At 42.2% G+C, this 16,121-nt stretch overlaps 1 protein-coding gene across 1 annotated transcript; it reads right to left on the reverse strand.

Moving 5' to 3' along the window:
• Nucleotides 1-4,098: 4,098 nt before the first annotated feature.
• ccdc3a (coiled-coil domain containing 3a) lies at nucleotides 4,099-15,902 on the reverse strand. The gene is made up of 3 exons (XM_079335012.1): nucleotides 15,083-15,902; nucleotides 14,462-14,639; nucleotides 4,099-6,677 (listed from the first exon to the last, which is right to left on the reverse strand). The coding sequence occupies exons 1-3, from the start codon at nucleotides 15,490-15,492 to the stop codon at nucleotides 6,372-6,374; spliced, it is 894 nt and encodes a 297-aa protein (XP_079191138.1). The 5' UTR covers nucleotides 15,493-15,902; the 3' UTR covers nucleotides 4,099-6,371.
• Between the last annotated feature and the right edge of the window lie 219 nt (nucleotides 15,903-16,121).

Genomic DNA, 16,121 nt, shown 5'->3' on the forward strand with positions numbered 1-16,121 from the left:
ACAAGGAAACGCTACAAACTGGCAACATGGAGGAAACACAGGGCTGAAATAGCACAGACAATCAGGGAGCAACGAGACACAGGTGTGGGTAATCAGGAGCGGGGCCTGACACACAAGGTGGAAAACGAGAGGAGGACCTGAAACACAGAGACAAGGGTAAGTAACACAAAACCAAAACTATGAAACTAAATTCATGAAAACACAAAACATGACCTCAAACAGGCTGACTCCTGTCAAGTGCAAAGTATACCTCACCACAGGACATGAGGGTGCACTGAGTGTCTAGATAAAGAAACGCAGTGAATCCACTGTGTAGAATTAGCATGTTAGCATTGTTGCTTGACTCCTGCAATTGTATCAGAAAAGCAACAACCTTCTTCATGCCATTCCAACACTATACTTTTTTAAAGTATTACTTAGCCCCGTTTCCACCAAGCGGTCCGGTTCAGTTCGTCTCAGTACGGCACACGTTTTGCGACGTTTCCATAGACTAATCCCGGGAAAGATTCCCAAATAACTGACCCGTACCTTCCTACTTTTTGGGACCCTTCTGTTGGGGTGCCAAGAATATCGAGCCGACCCGACCCAAAAAGGTGGAGCTAAACACTGCAGTCCGTTGATTGGCCAAAAGAATCATCACTTTAGGGTGACGGCGGTAAACACAACCCTGCTGTGTTTAAATACACAGCCGATTGTTTATGTCTGTTTATTTCTCTTCGCGGCACACAGCCTTCCCCGAAACAAAGCTTGATTGAGTTTTGCAATAAAGAGTCACATGTCATTGACAGAGCAGCTGAACTGATGTCTTCATCGTTTGTTTTGTTTGTGTCCCGTTTTTCTCCTTAACGATTAGCTGCTATCATGTGACGCTGTTACGGAGCTGACGCAGCTATCGGCATCCGGCTTACACGCCGCCTACCAAATAGGGCACGGGGGGCTCTGGAAACAAAAACGGGTTCAAGTTTAACTGAACCAAACTGTACCGGTCCGTACCGGACTGCTGTGTCGACACGGGGCTTAAATGACCAATTGTCACTGACCCAACAGTTAACCTGGCTTTGTAAGCCTAATCTGGTTCTGAGCTTCGCCTGTTTAGCAGTATAAACCTGAAATGTTGTTTTCTGAATACAACCTTTATTACCAAAGTTTAGTCTGTTTGCGCTTCCTGTGGTTGATTTCATCACACTTCCTTCTCTCTCCTTCCCATTCTGAGATATCTTCCTATCTCGAGGAACACACGCACCCAAACATACAAATATTTTATGTGTCCGCTCATTCAAACCACACACAAACCAAAGCACTAAAAGTGAAATTGTGAAATCAAAGTATTTTGGCTCTGAGGCCTTATTAAACTTCCATATATATATATATATATATAGCCAAGCAGCAGAACTGAATTTCTGCTAAATCAAATGACTCTTCATGCACAGATAAAAACACCATATGTTGACTTTGGCTGTCGAGCTCTCAGTGTGTTTGTGCTCCGAGTCAGTGATCTTGCTGCTTCTTAAACTGCCTTCTCCTCATCTTTAATTCAAGACTTCACCCTCCTCTCTGCTGCCTCCCCTCACTCTCTCGCTGCAGGGTTTCTTCTCCTCCTCACCCATCTCTCCCCTGCAGAGACATGTTGTTTTGTTCTTTTCGAAGCAGCATGTGTATATTTTAGAAAACTAATTAAAGACAGATCAACTGAAGCAGTGAGATAACACACCAAATAGAGGTGGGATTGTGGCATGTTGGGGAATCTGAAATGTGTGCAGAGACCATGCGTGTCATTTAGACAGACAGGTCTGAATGCAAACAGCAGGGGGTGGCATGATGGCTCCCTCTACCAACCCTCTTTCAAGTAAAGAAAACTCTAAACCTTTTTTAAATATACCAGCAAGAACCTCAAGAAACAATTTACTTTAAGGCAGTAATGTTTTGGTTTAAGGATGTTTTTTTTATTTCACTACAGTTCTAACATTGGTTTTCACCAAGGAGAGATGAGGCGAGAGGAAGTTTGAATTCAAACAAAAATGTCTCCTTTTTTAATGACGCTGTGTTCAGGGGAGTTATAGTTTATCCTGTGCAACGTGACGTAACTTACAGTAAAGTGATCACGTACAACGAAGCAAAGAAGTTTGAGAGTGATACATCCAAACACCATTGAGAAGTGGAGGAGCGAGACTTGCTTGGCTGGTGTGGACATACTGGGTGTCATGGTTTGTATATGTTATATTTCAGAGTTCTGAGTTCTGTTTTATTTATTTCCTAGTGTTGTGTTACTTTGTGTCCTCATGTCCTTCTATGTTGTCTTTAATATTGTTGCCTGTTTTACTTATGTGTTAATGTTTCTTAGTTCAGTCTTTAGTGTTTCCTGATTTTTAAGTCGTAGTTCTGGTCTTCAGTGTTTCATGTTTTACTGTGTAGTTTTCAGTGTTCCCTGCCTCTCTGTGCGTTTCCCTCCTGTCTTGATTACCCTGATTGTCCTCACCTGTCTCATTAGTCTCACCTGTGCTTCATTACCCCTGTCTATTTAGTCCCTGTGTTTTCTTACCCTCTGGTCGGTTCATTCTGTCACAGGTTTATGGGTAGAAAACAGGGAAGAGGACCCAAATGCAGAAACAAACAAAAAATTAAAATGCAAACAAAAACTTATTATTCAAAACATAATCCAAAATGAGAGAAAAAAAACCCATGAGCACAAAATAAAGTAAATCCAGGGAGTGGAGAACACGGGAAACATCCAACTTCTTGCAAAGAACAAAAGACAACATAGAAGGATGAGGACACAAAGTTAAACAACACTAGGAAATAAATAAAACAGAACTCAAAACTCTGAAATGTAACATATACAAAACCAAATCATGACAGTGGGGCTCTGATTTATCTAGGGTGGCATAAAGTTTTATCTGGAAACGCACACTAATTAAAGACGATGGTCACCCTTGGTATCTGCTTTTATCAAGTATACGTTAACTGATAACATTTAAGATTATTAAATGTTAGCTTAATTATAATATCAAGTTGGATCCAAAGGAAAAGTGCTATAAGCTTAAGATGCAGCCCAAATACTAGATTTTTTTTTTTTTTTTTTTGCTTAATTCACGCATCCAATCATAGTCATTTTAAGATGGCCATTGGCCTGTGTGTGTGTGTGTGTGTGTGTGTGTGTGTGTGTGTGTGTGTGTGTGTGTGTGTGTGTGTGTGTGTGTGTGTGTGTGTGTGTGTGTGTGTGTGTGTGTGTGTGTGTGTGTGTGTGTGTGTGTGTGTGTGTGTGTGTGTGTGTGTGTGTGTGTGTGTGTGTGTGTGTGTGTGTGTGTGTGTGTGTGTGTGTGTGTGTGGAGCATGGTCACCCCTTGGAGCCACCCCTGCCATTGAGTGCAACTTGCCCTTCCATCAACGCCAGCATCCTTTTTATGTGATCATTCTTGTACACTGATAAAGTAACTTTGATCTATTTTTTCATGGAGGTTGAGGTCGTCCTGCAGAACAGTTGTCACTGCTCCAAAACAAACGTTTTTCTTCAGAGCGAATGCTACTTGACTACACTAAGATTACGACACCATTCATGGGTTTGGGCAGCCAAACTCTGGACAAGGAGCCACCCAGAAGATATTGCAAAAAAAGACAAACACCCTCTTATGTTTACAAACACGCTTACGACTGAATTTTTTAACCCGCAACGTAAATCATTTTCAAGACATTAATTACCACTCCTAAATCTATCTGATTCCCCGGCATGTCTTTTTTTTTCTTTTCTTTTTGCACCGCCAATCCTCTTTAGTCGAAAGCTTGTGCCATCAGAGTCATTGAAAAGCTGCTGTAACCACTTTCAAATTCTGCACATACTGGCCTTAGTGTTTATTCATCTCAAGATACAACTTGTCATAACACTTATTTGAACAGACTGAATCTGCATCACATCTTATTAAAAGCTCAGTTTTTCTTTGCATGCAGCTCTTAGTTCTGTTTTCAGCAGTGGCATATTAATCCCTGTACCTGTTAACTGGACTTGTTGATACTTGCAGGCTTCATAAGATCAGACCAGGATGTTTAAAGTTACCATCACTTTACAAGGTGAAAGACAAACTGCCATGTCTGTAGTCATTTTTTATTCATCTCAATCAGCAAACGCAGGTCATAAATGAACACATCTTTCTTCACCTTTACCGTTTGTGCAACAGTGGACTTTTTCACAAACGCATCTCTTTCTCTCTGCATCCTTCCTCCTCATCCTTGCCTCACATTTTGTCGTCTTTTGGTAACTTGTTTTCCTTGCTCTCAAAGAGGTCTTGTGATGTGACGGCTCCTCGGCCTCCCTCCTGAGCTTTTGATTTTCCAGACTGAATTAGAGGAATATTTCAGCGACGTCCCGCTGTTCAGAACATTGCTGCCCACGCAAACACATTCCAGTCACTTGATGGACCAGACACACATCTCCAACTCTCCCCAAATACGACACATATACAATCTGCTCTGACCTTCACCTCTCTTTACACTCTCTGCGTGATGCTGCGGGGCTTAACCACTGAGGATGTGTGGCTTTTTGGTTGTTGTTTTTTTCATTGTACTCCAGTGACCCAGATGTTAGTATCCTTCTACAAAGCAAAGTCACATACACACTGACATTCATATGAATCTGAATTTATATGCAGGAAAACATTTGTACAAAAATATACCCATACAAGTGGATCATTTCAGACTTTAATAACTCAAATTGATAAAAAGAGAACGATCTCTGAATTCTCCTCTCAGCCACACCAACGACAATAACAACATCACAACATCATTAAAATAAATGGTAGCATCTCCATTCATTGCAATACTTGATAGTTATTTCAAAAGCTGCGATTATTAATATTTTTATATTAACAAATTATTTTGCATGTGGAGGACATGTATGACAGAGTTTCATTTTAAACCGTCTGTACTGTACTGTTTGGCTCTAACTGAGTGTCTCCATCAATTCTTCGATTCGGCCTACTGACCCGATCAGCTTTGTTTACTGCTTTTCATCGCGGCCTGAAATGAACGACTGAATGAATGCTAATGGGGTGTTTTTGGGCGTTTGTGTTTGTATGTTTAACAGCTGTAGTCATGTAATCTAAAAAGCTAAATGGGAGGTGTAGGGTGTAAAGTTTGTGTTCACATACGGCAGGTGACCCAAAACTGAAAGAATGCTCGAAGAAGAATCAGCTCATTTGAGCTCATTTCATTGCTTTTGGCCAGATTCTGATAAAGCCTATCACAACTGGTTGGTGGGTTTTATATGACTAAAGTCAAAACAGTAAACATGAGCCATTCTTGCTATAAACCAAAATGGCACGTTTGCATTGGCTTCATCTTTTACAGGATGCAGCAGCTCGGTACGCTTGATGCTGCTTCTAAGTCATTGTAGACTACTGCAATGACTTGTAATGCTTTTGGAGATGTGATTTGTTGTAGAAATAAGGATTTTGATTGATTGATTGATAGTTTGAATTCTGGGATGAAACCTTTCGGACATAAACGTTTTGTTAAAAGCGGGCAATGTCGGGTCGAGTGAACGCAATATGAATGTTAAAGCTTTGACAAGTCACATTTTAGGTTCTTTTGGAATCTGGTTGGACTCTAAAAACAAAAAAGAACTAATATCTAAATAGATTTTCCATTGATTAAACATGTATAAAAAAAGAGGAGGCCCCAGTGTGAGACAGATTTTTCCAAGGAATGATCAGAATAGATCCTTAAATATCCAGACAGTGGATCCTTCACTTCACTCTGCAGCACGCCTGGTAAACATCAACATTATTTCCCCACTGAGTGATACTTTTTTAAAGAGGCCCTTTATGGCCACAGGTGGTTTACTCTTTTAAATACATTCTCAGACCTATACATGGCCTTCTTTAGTCAAAGTTTGTTTTGAAACATTAACTCGTGTTACTGCAGGGGAAGAAAGCCACACACATCAATGGTTAACAGCATAAGGCGTCACTCCTCCAATGAGCTCCTGCTATTTCTGCTGTTATTGCTGCTCTACTTTAGGAAAAAAACGCACCCTGCGAGATCACAGCCGGAAGAGCCAGCAGCAAGCGAGGCAGCTGAACTAAAAACTTCTCCACCTGCGAGAGCGATCTTTAAGAAAAGGATTCTCCCGGTTCACTTTTTTCGTGTATCTTACATAACAGGAAACGACCATGACAGCTCATCACTTTAATGTTTTGGTATTTTTGCATACAAAAGATAAAGAAAAGTTTATTTACAAGAATAGTAAGGTGAAGAGTGTGTTGTTAAAGTTGCTAATATATTGTCCCTGTCACAAAGACCGCCCAGCAGCCTCTCCCTCTCCACAGCCAGTTTTCAGTCCATGTGTGTTTCAGTCTGAAGGAAACGTTGAATTGGACCACTTAAAGTTGGATCCGTGGACGTATCGCTGTGCTGGCGTATCGGCCCGGTGGAAGTTCATCCTGTGTGATTGCGTTAAGGTGGTGCCCCGCCCTCCGCTCCGCAGCCTTCAGCTTCTCTTGCAGCTCCTGCACCTCCTGCTCGGCCTTTCGCGCGGCTTTGCGAGCATTCCTCAGGGAGCGCTTCACTTTGCGAACTCGCTCCTTCAGCTGCCGGTTCCTCCTCTCCGCCCCGGCCAGGCGCTCCTGCAGCTTGCGACCCCGCTCCTCCTCGTCGAATAGCGCACCCTGCACTGAGGAGCACAGCAGCTGGAGAAAAGGAGGAAAAGGGAAAGAAGTGGAGAAAGTTATCATAAAGAAGAGGTTGTTTTCTCAACAGGCAAACCACGGTGTTGTAAACCACCAGCTGTCATGTTGTCAGGTGGTCGATTTTGTGTGGGAGCGCTGGTGATGTGTCTTTCCCAGCAGCCTCTCTGCTTAAATAAAAAAAAATCCTTCTTCTTTTGAACTTCACATTGCTTTTACTTCTCCCTTGCTTGTGTTATTTTCTCCTCTGTGAAACCCATCAGACTTGAAAGAACAGAGGATGGGGGGGAAAGAAGCGCAAGTCCTGACCCATGTCATTTATATTTATCCACAAAGGCCCCCGTCTACCAGTACAAAAACACAAGAGGACCATGTATGCAGTCTGAGTAACATAAATGTTTCACCCCATGGACCTCCCAGCCTCCCTGACAATGTGAGGGTCATGTACTTTGATGTTTCAGGGGCCCTGATTTTCCATCTCGTTGGTGGACCAGCGCTGACCTCTGGCAGGAGGGTTAGCGGAGGTGAGTGCTCACGCCGTCCCAGCGAGGAGTGTTCATGCGTGCCCACGTACGAGCCCACTGTGTCAGATCAGCACTGAAACCCTTGAAAACTATGCCTGTCAGTACTTACAGACCACGACTTCTCCACATGGCAACAATGAACACAAACACATTCTGTCAGAAGAACTTGCCGTGGCCTGCAGCCTCAGATCAAACGCCACATTTACACTAATTATACGCCCACATCTTGTTTCATTACCACTGAGACGCTCCGTTATTATTCTGACATGTTTCAAAGTGTGAGGCCAGTTTTTAAGACGATGATATGCCAAAGTCTAACATTTGATGATGTACTGTATGCACCATTATTGTTTTTGGCCATGAGGTGGATCGTGAGCTTGGGTGTGAGCTTTAGCAGGAAGCTATGATAGAGACACGATGCAATGTGTATCTCTATGCTGGGTTCATGATACCATTTTATCAGGATTTTTACAAAGACTTTGATGATTCTTTGATTTAAATTCAAAATATCCCTTCTCCTCTGCTTTCTTTATCAAATGTAAGTAATAGCTTTACATTTTTTAGGAGGTCAAACAAATATTTCTCTTTCTCCATAATGTGGAAAAACTGATTTCAGAAGGACAGGTTTTTCTGAGGCGCAACTGGAATTGTGTCAATGCAATGACATAGCATGTGCCGATGGGTCAGGGGGATGAGCCACTGTTAAATGTTTAAAATCTAATCTTTAGTGCTACATAAACAACATTTCAATCTCCTCATTCTAATTTAAAGAGATTGCACGGATCTCAGTGAATCCAATCTGAAAACCAAAACAAACCCAAAATAACCTACAGTACAGCTGACCTTTTGAGAGAAGTGTTTTCATTTCATTTACGACAACTTTTCACCTGGTTACATAGAAGTGCTTCACTTTTTCAAGAATGAACTTCTCATGCTCATAGGAAGACTCTCAGCAGGACACATGTAACACACACAGGCACCCACAATCTCACAGCATCTGTCAAAACATCCGGCTGATACCTGCCTGCTGTTAAGCATCATCTGTATAAACAGCATTTTGAGGACATGTATTGACACACACACACACACACACACACACACACACACACACTCATGAACAAAGTGTTCTCAAATTCAAGACAAAAAGTCACGTTAGTCGACTCACATTTAAAAAAAACTGAACATGTTAAAGCTGAACAAAAAAATAAATATTCACAGACGTTCAATGAAATATAAAGAATTTATGGATTAAATTATGGAGCCACTTGTAGAGACCAATGTGCAGATTAAAATCACTTAATTTTGTTAGCATTGTCAGCATCTTTTTTTGCTGTTTTAGGATCAACATCTTTTATGTTTTGTTTGAGTCTAACCGCAAAAAGTGTTTACGGCAACAGCAGAAAGATGTTTTAGGTAAAAAAAAAAAAGTAGAAACAACTTGTTGTGTGATACCTGCTCAGCATCGAATGACTGATACCTACAACTAGAAACTGATCAACGAAATGAGGCAAACATTGGCAAGAGTCAGATATTTCTCTCGAGAGGTGGTGGAGACCAAAAACAAAGCTTAAAGCAGGTTTTCACATTCTTGGGGTCGTGTGTAAAATCAAATGGGGTCGTCTACAATTTCTTATTAGTTTAGCACTGTCTGTTTGCACTCACGCATGGAGCTCCCCCAAAACTTCAGCTGACCTTAGGCAAAACTAGTTAAATAAGTTGTTTTATAGTTTTTTTTTAACTAAATGGTAACTAGCTGCCGTAGACACGTCACTTTCCTTTACTGACGCTGACCATGCAACCTTCACCATCCAATTCTTAAACTTTGGACACTTCATTGTCCAACAATTTATTCTAACTCTTGACATGTTATACTTAAGGAGGGGGTAATGAGGGGGGATACAGAGGCAGATAAAAGCAGTTTAAAGATAATGATACAGGTTGAGGTTATCGCTTATCTCCCAGATAGGGATCAGCACATCTGGGACCTGGCAGGATCTTTACATGGATTATTAATCCACTATCACTGAACCACTGATAGATAATAAGGCAATGATAACAGACACATTAGGAAAGAAACCAAATGTCCATGAGGGTGTTTTATGTCTTTGGATTGTGACATCCTTAGCACTTACAGGTTAACTGTGAGCATATTGGAAGTTGGAGCTTTTACTCTATGCTGTTAAGAAGACGGTCGGAGTTCTTTAAGACCAGCTTTCACAACTTCTAACTCTTAAAGGAAAAGGGATAAATTGAAGAAAGGGTTGAAGGGATTAAGGGATGTGCCTTTGTGTGTCTGTTTGTGTCCAACCTGACCTGAGTGTGCTTTTATTTCTGCAGACTTTTCATTACTTTCTAAAAAGACTCAGCATGAGTTAGCCCTCACCCCCAAACAGCATCTTTAGAGTCTCACTACTGACGTCAAAGACACAGGCTTGGGTCTCTTCTTTTCTGATGAGGCTTTACCCTGCTTTGTGTGTGTGTGAGTGTGTGTGTGTGTGTGTGGGCACACGCATGGGGATAGCTGCTTAAAAAACAATAAGACAGAAAGAGCTAGTGAGAGATGAAGAGATAAAGGGAACAAAAGGGACACAGAGAGAGAAGAAAAACAAAGATAGGAAAGGGAAAGTGGGAGACACAGAGAGGACACACACACACACACACACACACACAAAGTTGCACACTATTCATCCTGAGCTTTAACTACTGTGTGAAACAGCTGACTGTTTTGTCCTCCGTTCATCCCTCCGCGCGTCCACATAAAATGTTAATGAGAGTCAGAAAACGTGTTCTCAGGACAGTAAAAACAGGAGTTTCCCCTCACTGGGGTGAAAGTGAAATCATTAGAGTCCATGTAAACACAGAAACGTGCTGATAAAGAAGTACTTGGGGAATTCATCGCTGTCTGCTGCAGCCTGTCAAGTGAAGGCGATAGATAATGTGGAGGGAAAGGATCTGTATTAAACAGATGATTAGTGGGCTTGCTGCCTCCTCTAAATCCTGCTCCTGGTTAAAGCTGCTCCGAGTGCAGCGGATAAGAGGACGCTTCAACAAAAGCTAATTGAAGGTTCTGGAAGAAAAGTGCAGGAAGTCTCTTGTCTTTCCTCCTGCAGGGGCGTCTGGTTCCCACGAGGCTGAAACCAGAAGCAAACTACCTCCCTGCTCCAGTTTGAAGGATGTTTTTTTGTTTTAAAGCCCATCTGGAGGAGGTCTGGAAACCTTACAGCACAGAGAGACTGATACTGACAGGGGAACGCTCCAGAGATTTGGGAAAAAAACCCTCAGAATTCAAAGTAGAAATGTCGATGATAAAAAACATAAAAACCTCATACTTCCCGGAGCAAACCACCTGTTTTGTCCCGCCTTGCCTGCAGGTCGTGGCCTCTACATGTGGGTGCTCGTCCTCTGAATGAGCAGTGTCTTTAACCCAAACCCCTGACCACTGACCTTTCAACACAGGAGTCAGACCCTGCAGGTCAAAGTAGACGAAAAGACAAGAGGAAGACGACACACAGATGTACCTTAACAGATTTAGATCTTCAGTTTTTACTCACAACAACAAAACTAATGTCATTAAATTAATTAATTGCGTGTTCAGGTCAGTTTGGAACAAGGTACAACTTCCTGTATGTTAGTGGAATATCTGAAAACATTTCTCCGTCTGTTGACAGAGTTTCATCTTATCTCTGGTTCCAGGTCAGCAGGCAGCTGCTTTGCTTACTGATTTGAGCTAAAGCTGCAGACCGCTTTTAAAATGCTGCCTGTCAATGATGTGGATCTTTGTTATTTGATCTTTGACCTCTCGACAGTCAGTATCCTGTCTGCCAGCAAGCCAGACTTTGACCAATCCGGGACTGCAGGCAGGGACATGATAGCACATGACCAATCGCATGCTATTAGAGGAACAATCAATTCTTCTGTGTTTGTGTTTTCTTATAACATATGTGCACCATATATGCACCATGCTTTTGGATATCAGTACTGTAATTCAAAGTGTGTGTGTGTGTGTGTGTGTGTGTGTGTGTGTGTGTGTGTGTGTGTGTGTGTGTGTGTGTGTGTGTGTGTGTGTGTGTGTGTGTGTGTGTGTGTGTGTGTGTGCGTGTGTGTGTGTGTGTGTGTGTGTGTGCGTGTGTGTGTGTGTGTGTGTGTGTGTGTGTGCGCACCGTGCCAGAGGGTTGTTACCCTCTGTTTCCACTGATCCTCACCACATTCCTGTCAGCACAGTCACAACTCAACTCAGGATTAAGTGTCCCTAAATACACTTAAAGCTTCTGCAAGGAGGTTTTAACTGGCAATTTAACACCCTCAATTTATTACTGATGCGTCTGGGTGACCTACAAAAGAAAACAAATTCGTCATCAAGATGATTTACTATTTCTATAAAGTTGTTCTTAATGCCTGTCACCACGGTCATCAGGTTGGATCTATCCCACACAAACTGAAGCGCCTTTGCTTTACACTTTCCTCTGCACACTTTCAGTGTTTTGCATGTAAACTGGTTGAAAGAAAGCAGAAACATATTTTTATTTTCAATATTCTACTTGCTCACATGCAGAGTAGGATCAACCTAATATGGCAAAAGCAGAAAAGGTTGTGAAGATTGGACTTAATTTGGAGCCAAATAATGGCTTTAACAATTTATCAAATATATTCAGATTTTGTGTTTACTTATCACTTATGTTTTCAGTGATTATCAATGCATCGATGGTCGAAGTGAGAGGATGATGCATATTAATCCCCCTTCCTTCGCCCCATGACTGTCTATCTGCAGCTCAGTCGGTAGAGTCAGTTGTCTCTCGACCAGGAGGTCTGCAGCCACATGTCTGTTGTGTCCTTGGCCAAAACTCTTCACCCTTGATAGGCTGCTGGTCCTGGCGGCACCCCGGTGCAGCTCACTGGGGTTTTTACGGACATTTTCAACCTGTCCCTCGCCCAAGTAGTTGTGCCAACATGCTTCAAAGAAACATCCATCGTCAAAGTGCCGAAACACTCCAGCCTGACGGGCCTGAGTGACTACGGCCCTGTAGCCCTCACACCCATCATAATGATGTGCTTTGAGCGACTGGTCCCAGCACACCTGAAAAACTGCCTCCCACCCACACTGGATCCCATACCAGTCTCCACTGCACTGCACTCTGTGCTCACACATCTGGACAATAACGGTACATCATGCAAGGATGCTGTTTGTTGATTTGAGCTCAGTATTTAACACTGTTATCCCCTCCGAGTTAAACACTAAGCTTGGAGACCTGGGCTTCAACACCTCCCTCCGTCACTGGGTTCTGGACTTTCTGACCAACAGACCCCAGTATGTTAGATCAGGACACACCTGCTCCACCTCCATCACACTCAACACAGGCGTACCTCAGGGCTGTGTGCTGAGTCCATTTCTCTCCTGCATCTTCACCCACGACTAAAGACCTGTACATGAACCCAACACCACCAGCAACAACGATGAGACAGCCTACAGGCAGGAGGTCCAGCATCTGGCCACCTGGCGTGCTAACAATAAGCTGCTCCTTAACACCAGCAAGACCAAGGAGCTCATCGTTTCAGAAGCCTCCGGTCCAGAACCAGCAGCGCTGTCTCTCTCCTGAACTCTGTCTCCCTGCCAAACTCCGCCCCCTGCTGACCCCACTGCCCGTGGACATCACCTCTCACCCATCCTCTCCCCACCGCTCCTCCTTGTAATACCTGTACGATATGTTCATATTCTGTATATCTCTGTAATCTAGTATAGCATGTTCACTGCACCTTAATGTTAATCTGTACATTATAACCTGTAGAATATATTAATACTCCCGTGACCTATTTAAATTTATAGCATCTATACATTTTTTAACTGATAAATTGCATTTCTTGTCTATTCTGTATAGTATGTTCATACCACCTCAGTAAATTATTAACCTGTTTAATATGTCAATATTTTGTTTATAGCTACAATCTCATAGAGCATGTTTACCACACCTTTAATCTTTATATCATAATAATCTGCTGAATATATTTCTATGTATTTATTGACTTCTTTGTTCTAATAGCATCCCATAAATCCATATATAGTTAATAATCTACCCTGTAAACTTCTGTGCATACACAGACTCTTGCACTTTTCTGCTTATTGCACTTCTGGCCAAACCTCATTTCGTTGCTCTATACTTGTATATGTGTAATAACAGTAAGGTTGACTCTCGTCTCATGTTCCCAGCCAATATGCTGCACAACAACAGAAATGGAGGATCACATCACTCAACAAGTGTTGATGCTGGCAGACATATCCTGAATGAGAATTTCCCTTCTGACAGTTTTAGAGCAGAGGCAAAAATAGGAGTCATCGTTCACGTTTGTGAAGCAATACAAAATAAGATTACAGTCAATGGAGCTCAAAGAGCATATAAATGTCCAAATACTGTTTTACATTTGAGTTGGCCTTGCTGCCAGTTTGATTATTTTAAAGACATAACTTTACCAGATTACTAATTTTCTTACAGCTTTATGAAAGAATAGTTATCGCCAAGCTAATAAATCTGTAAGAGAAGGGCAAAGGTAATATATGAATGGTGCAATATGCTAGGATAGGACAAGAAAGGATACGTTATACATACAGTAAGTATATATTTCTTATGTTAAACTAAAACAAAGTTTAAACGTACTGATCGTTAGCATGTATGTAAATAATCTTACCAAGAAACAAACGTATCCTTCACCTATTCACTCTACATTCTTCAACCAGTTGATTCAGAAAGAATATTTAAAAAGTTGCTTCGAAACAGCTTCGAATAAGCTTTTGTCCAGAGGGGCCGCTCAAATTAACAAACACAATCCCTCAGAGCTGCTGTAAACATAAAACCATTAGACCTCACACATCGCACTGCTTACACCCTGACTTAAATTGTATATTGAATATCAATATAAAGAAAACCCCAGTACCATTACACTAGTTTTAAGTTAACATCTCTCCAGTTCCCCGCAACCTGCTGTTGGTCTGGACTTCTAACCTGTTGTTTCCCTGGCAACGAGAGGTGTCTGGTGTGTTTACATCTTTAAACCGACACAAAAAAGTCTGACATGTCTCAAGAAAGAGATACACCTTTAACTTGTTCTCATGTGCAAAAACATTATTTTTAAAGAAGGAAGCTGTGAACATTATTATGTTATAAACCTACTCTTCAATCATGCAACAGCTGTCCTCAGGGTAACAATTCATGGTTTGTTAAAAGTTTTGTTTTGCCCTTTCTACATGTGGAAAATGTTGTCTGATAGCCCTACCCTGCTGTCCTCCTGCGTGTCCCACTCTGGACTGAAGGTGTGGAAAGGTTGGCTCCCTTGGGTGCAGTTAGAGAACTGAAAGAGGCTGGAGAACGTCCGTCTGTTCTCTGACGTGTCGGGGAAGATGGCATCCTGGAAGTTTACCCCATGGGGGAGGATGTTGTAGTTTTCATCCATCCTGCAGAGGAGATAGGCCAATTAAAAGAGGTGTTTGCCTAAGAAGCTGCTGCAAGAGTTAAAGTTGTTTTTTAGTTTGCATCAATTAAATCAGATATGGACTTGCAAGTTCAATCAGTTGATGCACATCAAAGGGTTGAAATGCAGTATTTTTGAGCATGTAGCAGCATGTTGCAAAAGAACTCTGAACTGCAGCTGTCATCTTTTTTACTTAAGTACACATGGTTTTGCCCACATACAGTATCTGTCTGCAGATAGTTTCATTAAAATAAACCGGAAAAAATAAGGATGCCGAAGAGTAATGTGAAAGCTTAAAATGTCTTATTTTTTTTAACAAAATTAATGTGTGTATGTATCTGGCAGTAATAAAGTGTGTTTCGAATTGGGCCTACTATTTCTAGTTCAAATAGATTTATTTGGATGTGGCCCTGCTTCTGACCTCACCTGAGGAAAAAGAAGTAGGAGTAGTTTTCCATCACGGTGTGAGACTGACAGGACAGGTACCCAAGTCCTGTTAGGTTGAGCCTGGACCCAGTGGGCACCTCCAGCATGCTGCCCCAGGCCTGATCGCATAGCAGCTCTACCTCCGCCGAGTAAAGCAGTCCTTCCTCCGCGCCCTCGTACCCATAACCGAAGCCGAAGGGCAGCGAGTTGTACAAGCTGCCCGCCCCAACGCCCAGGGGCTCCCGGTGGATTGCAAGCACCCGGGCGTACACGATGATCTCCGCCAACTCCGCCCGGCAACCCTCGCTCAGGGGCCGCCACTCGGAGGGCAGCTGGCACCCGTGCGTCAAAGTGTCCAGATGCGCAAAAACGCCGAGCATTGCAATCAGAAGAGCCGGAGGATTCATCATAAGAACCTCAGAAAACAGTTTTACTTCAGTTTGTAAACCCTGAATTATTTACTCAAAATAGGTGTGATGTAAATATTGACTGCTCTAGACTGCTGTCCGGTCCATTCAAGCATCCAAGTTACTAAAAGTGAGAGGAAAGTTTTGCTTTAAAAGAAAGTATCATTTGTGACGGTTGCCTGGACGCCCGAGGATGCTTTACTCCATGAAAGCTTTAAAAGAAAGAAGAAAAAAAAAGCAAAGTAACTTTAAATCCGTTCACAGCACGGTGCTTTCCCTTCATCAACCTAGCCTGCACATGCCCGAGTACTTTCTCTCTCTCCAGACTTTAAAGTGAACTCAAGTGTCAAACTAATTTGCAGAAATGTTATTAACTCCAACCTGTTGCTGTGTTCTCTGTGTTTCCATCCCATCTGTCGGCTGTGGTCGGAGCATAAACGCCAACAGAGCGCGCCTGTGCTGCGTTCATGGACTAATGGGACGCCCCGACATTTAATTTAAGAATTAGCAGGTTGGTGTTGGTTTGCCAAGGACATTTTGATCAAACTGATAAACGAAGATGATTTTGTATGCAATACATCTGACAAATCATATGTTCACATATATACATGTGTATATAGGCTCTTTATGTG

Source organism: Symphodus melops, assembly GCF_947650265.1.
Source record: "Symphodus melops genome assembly, chromosome: 22".
Classification (NCBI taxonomy): Eukaryota; Metazoa; Chordata; class Actinopteri; order Labriformes; family Labridae; genus Symphodus; species Symphodus melops.

Excerpts from the sequence above, each read along its gene's own strand:
- ccdc3a (XM_079335012.1), bottom strand. The coding sequence starts at position 15,492 with ATGATGAATCCTCCGGCTCTTCTGATTGCAATGCTCGGCGTTTTTGCG. Across the intron at positions 14,640-15,082 it reads TCCTACTTCTTTTTCCTCAG|GATGGATGAAAACTACAACA; the intron begins GTGAGGTCAGAA and ends TCTCCTCTGCAG. Across the intron at positions 6,678-14,461 it reads ACACGCAGGAGGACAGCAGG|CTGCTGTGCTCCTCAGTGCA; the intron begins GTAGGGCTATCA and ends CCTTTTCTCCAG.